This window comes from Pyrus communis, chromosome 6 (genome assembly GCF_963583255.1).
Source record: "Pyrus communis chromosome 6, drPyrComm1.1, whole genome shotgun sequence".
In the NCBI taxonomy this organism is placed as follows: Eukaryota; Viridiplantae; Streptophyta; class Magnoliopsida; order Rosales; family Rosaceae; genus Pyrus; species Pyrus communis.
The window spans coordinates 10,486,953-10,490,872 of record NC_084808.1 but is presented as its reverse complement, the minus strand read 5'-3'; the positions used below and the strand labels follow the sequence as shown (position 1 = coordinate 10,490,872).

The window sequence follows — 3,920 nt, the reverse complement described above, 5'->3', positions numbered from 1 at the left end:
GACAAGAAGGGAAAATGGCCAAACAAACTTCTCGGATGTCTATAGGCGTATTGCACAACCAAACAACGAGCAATTAGCGAGACTCCTTTCTCTTTGGCATTTGGTTCAAAAGTAATGATTCCTCCCAATGTCATCGTGCTAAGTATCAGCACTATACTGCTAAGCATCGAGCAAAATAGAAAGGAGATTGCCATAAACTTAGATCTGGCAGAAGAGAAATGCAAGAAGGTCATCATCCATATCGCAGCCTACTAGCAGCAGCTCATCTCCAACTACAACAAAAGGGCCAAAATCCGACAGTTCCAGCCTGGAGATCTAGTTCTAAGAAAAACCTTCATCACTGCTCACAGAGAAGACTCAAAAAAGATGGATCCCATCTGGGAAGGTCTGCACAAGATCACCAAAGTAGGTGGCAAGGGTAGTTACACCCTCGCCACCATGAACGACAAAGAGATCGAGAAGCAGCAGAACACTTATAATATGAGGAAGTACTATGCATGATCTCTCGCTACATCAAAGCCCGAAGACTTAAGCAGCTCGACGGGCACTGCTTCGTAAGCTGAGGACTATCCAGTTGTTATGCAGTTCCTACCTTACAGCTAAGTTTTCGTTCGTTTCACTCGTTTTTCAATGAAGAATTCAAAAGTAATTTACAACTTGGCTCGACTACATGTTTATAACAACTGATCACTCACACACTTCAAAAGAGGACATCGCCATTCTTAGGAATTTTAGGAATTACACCCCCCTGGGGACCAACCATGCTCTTTAGTGCGAAAGGGTAAACTAACTCCCACACACCCACATGGGTTTGCTCTCCAATGCGGGAGGATAAACTTTACACTCCGAATATCCAAAAATGGATAGGTCGGGCTACCCTGGTGTAACTAGGTGCATGATGGCTTGTGTTGTGATTCCTAGAAGTAGCCACAATGGTCTTTTTCAAGGCTTAGCTAATTGAAGGATTTTGGATCTCTTGGCCTAATCTGTGATGAATTGAGCCTCAGAGATGAATGAGGCACATTACGCAGTACGTCCTATGGACGGCTGCCCAGGAGCCCTTAAACTGCTACTGAGTGCACTAAGGTAGCCTACGATTTCTAAAAGACTGCCTAAGGCTTGCCCTTCGAGTAGTAACCGCGCGTTAAACTTATACAACCGCACATTTTTGTGAAAGGTTAAACAAGTTAGTGTGCATATACAAAGCTTTATCCACTGCCGACATGTTACGCAGTCAATAAGCTTTACCTCTGCCAAGCGCGGAATGATTGTTTAGATATATACTGATTCCTAAAGTGTTGTGATACTTGCTATTCAACCCATGTAATTGGTTACAAAAAAGACAATGAGTTCTTTTGGACCTTTGCTTACGAAATTCCATACAACTGCGTATTTTTGATATAAAGGTTAGCGAATTTCATAACCCAAAAATCTTAAGTATGTTCTGATGCAGGCCACACAGCTCAAAGGTTAGCAACCAAGTGGTAATGCATACTCGCCTGCTTTTGTAAGTAAGTCGTCTGGCTGCCGACCTTATGGCTAACAACTTGGCAAAAGTTCTACACCAACACCTATGGCTGCATAGGCTACGTGGGCCTGTTTGCTTATAGAAAAGCAGCACGCCTGCCACTGGTTTAAAGGTTAAAGGTTGGGCGTAAACAAAAGAAGCAAAGATGAAGAAAAGCAAAAGAAGCAAGTTTATTAAATTTTCTAGCAAAATTGATAAACAAATAACAAAGGTTGAAGGAGTTCAAGCAAAGGAAAAAGCAACAAGGAAAACAAAGAAAATCCTAAAGGCAACCTAGAAGGCTACTGTTCATCAACTTAGACATCCCACGACTACTCGGTCGCCACACCTTCAGCAATCGCGACGCTTTCAGCAGTGGCATCATCCAACACTTCATCCCCGGCTGCCCCATCCCAGACACTAACTTCTCTGACTATTTCGCTAATGGAAGCCTAAAAAGTGAAGGCAAGCAAGTCTTTTGGAGAAATAGGGAAGGTCTTAAAGTCTTTTGCCAGCAAACTCAAAGTTAGGGGCCTACCAAAAAGATGATTTATGTAACCCAACTTGTAGAAATCGGCCTGACTTTAAACAAGCGAAGCCTCAAGCCCAGCCTTCTCATTTTTTAGCTGCTTGTTATCCTCGAGCAGATTAACACGGACACGGTGCAGCTCATCCACTTCCTTCTTCAGACTTTCGTTGATCTTCAGTGCACCTTGGAGTTCCAACACTTGGGATTTAAGCCTATTGACGATCTTCTTAAAGCGGATCACTTGATTATAAGCAACAATCAACTCTTCATCATTTGCATAAGCAACGAAACGAAGCTCAAAAAACAGCACGCTTAATATCTTGAATTTGAGGTATGTAATATCCAATCTCATTCTCTGCATTTTCATTCTTAACTTGGATCGCGTCAAGCTTAGTCTTTAAGTCAACGATCTCTTGGCGAGCGGTCTCAAGCTTTAGAGAAATAGGGGCAGAGATATTAGATCCCCTTAAAGCAACGAGCTCAGACTCCAACTTCTTGATCTTCTTAGCAGACGAATAAGCTTCAATTGCCATAGTCTTTGCCACCTCCTTGGCAGCCTTGGTATCTTCTTGGTCAAGGAGCATAGACTCGGCTACCAAAATTGCCATTTTCTGCATCATAGCAAGTAGGGCCGTCATTTTGTATTTGGTCGTATGCTTTGCAAAGGAACTTAGGCAACAACCCCTCTAACGCCATCAACAAGCTTGGCATACGCGTTTATGTTTTCAAGCAAATCTGGTTTCAAAAGCGCATAAATCTCAGTAGATCAGTCTTAACAGTGATGGGAGTGGGCTTTGGCGCCGCTTTAGCAACAGAGTTCACTTTATCACTCTTCATAGCGGCAAGCCTTTCAGAAGGTGAACCAGACTTAGCTCTCGACGGACGTCTTGGCACAAATTTCAGCACTAGGGGCAAGACGAAACCTCTATGCTGAGCATTCCTATCAGCAATTGTAATAACCACCTTTGGCATGGAAGACGTCATCGGCTCAGATCTAACAGCCTCATCTTTCTTCCCCTTGGAAGAAGTTAAATCAATCATAAGCTTATCGGCAACACGTGAGGAAGTCTTCGGCTTTTCTCAGCCGACATCTCTTAAGCAGGTGGGGAAAATCTCTTCTTTCTACCTTTATTCACTACAGGCTCCATGACAGTGATCGGACAAGCCAATGCCTCCACCTTGATCCGCTTTATCTCCTTTCTCGGAGGTAGCCCACTTTTCTCTTAGTGAAGATGACTAAGCAGCCAATGTCATTTATGGTACTCAGAAGAGATACCTAGAGCAACATACACCTTCTTTATATCTGGAGAAGTCTTGGGAGTTGAGCCGAATTCCAAATTTACATAAGCAGATGAGGACAATCAATAAATCAGAGAGCAGCTAAGCAAAAGCACAAAGTAACCTAGAGACTAAACAACCAATTTATCGGTGATTAAAATCATTGGAACACGTAACTCAGGGGAAGAATCAAACTCATACTTTCCACTTATCCCCAAAGTCTCCTTGGCTAGTCATGATCCCCTTTCCTCGAATGATCAAAAAACCTATGGCAGGACCGTAGCTGCCCAACTCCTTCAATGTGGCCTATGTCAAAGAAGTACCATAATTCGTTGATGGTCAAATCCAAGTCAAAGAATTAGCTTAGATTGAGGAACCTCACCATTACACGGACCGCATTTGAAGAACATTGAACGGGGGCACACTTCATAGAGCAAAACACTTATGGGAAAAAACGCGACATAGGAAAAGTAAATCCCATTACGAAGTAGTAAGGGTGAAACTTAATGGCTCTCCAAGCTCCACTATATGGCTTACGACTGTTACCTTCCTTAACACGCTTCACTCGTACCCGCGATGAAATGGCGTGCCTATATGCCTCAAGAA

At 43.1% G+C, this 3,920-nt stretch overlaps 1 protein-coding gene across 1 annotated transcript; it reads right to left on the bottom strand.

The window, feature by feature from the left end:
* Positions 1-1,839: 1,839 nt before the first annotated feature.
* LOC137736015 (uncharacterized) lies at positions 1,840-2,674 on the bottom strand. Its single transcript, XM_068475363.1, has 3 exons — positions 2,347-2,674; positions 2,098-2,300; positions 1,840-1,959 (listed from the first exon to the last, which is right to left on the bottom strand). Exons 1-3 carry the CDS (start codon positions 2,672-2,674, stop codon positions 1,840-1,842), a joined length of 651 nt encoding a protein of 216 aa, XP_068331464.1.
* Positions 2,675-3,920: the final 1,246 nt, after the last annotated feature.

What these genes read in the sequence shown, in the direction of transcription:
- LOC137736015 (XM_068475363.1), bottom strand. Translation starts at nt 2,674, where the DNA reads ATGACGGCCCTACTTGCTATGATGCAGAAAATGGCAATTTTGGTAGCC. An exon ending in TCAAATTCAAGATATTAAGC is followed by an intron (nt 2,301 to 2,346) that starts GTGCTGTTTTTT and finishes CAAATGATGAAG; the next exon opens with AGTTGATTGTTGCTTATAAT. An exon ending in CTGGGCTTGAGGCTTCGCTT is followed by an intron (nt 1,960 to 2,097) that starts GTTTAAAGTCAG and finishes TTCACTTTTTAG; the next exon opens with GCTTCCATTAGCGAAATAGT.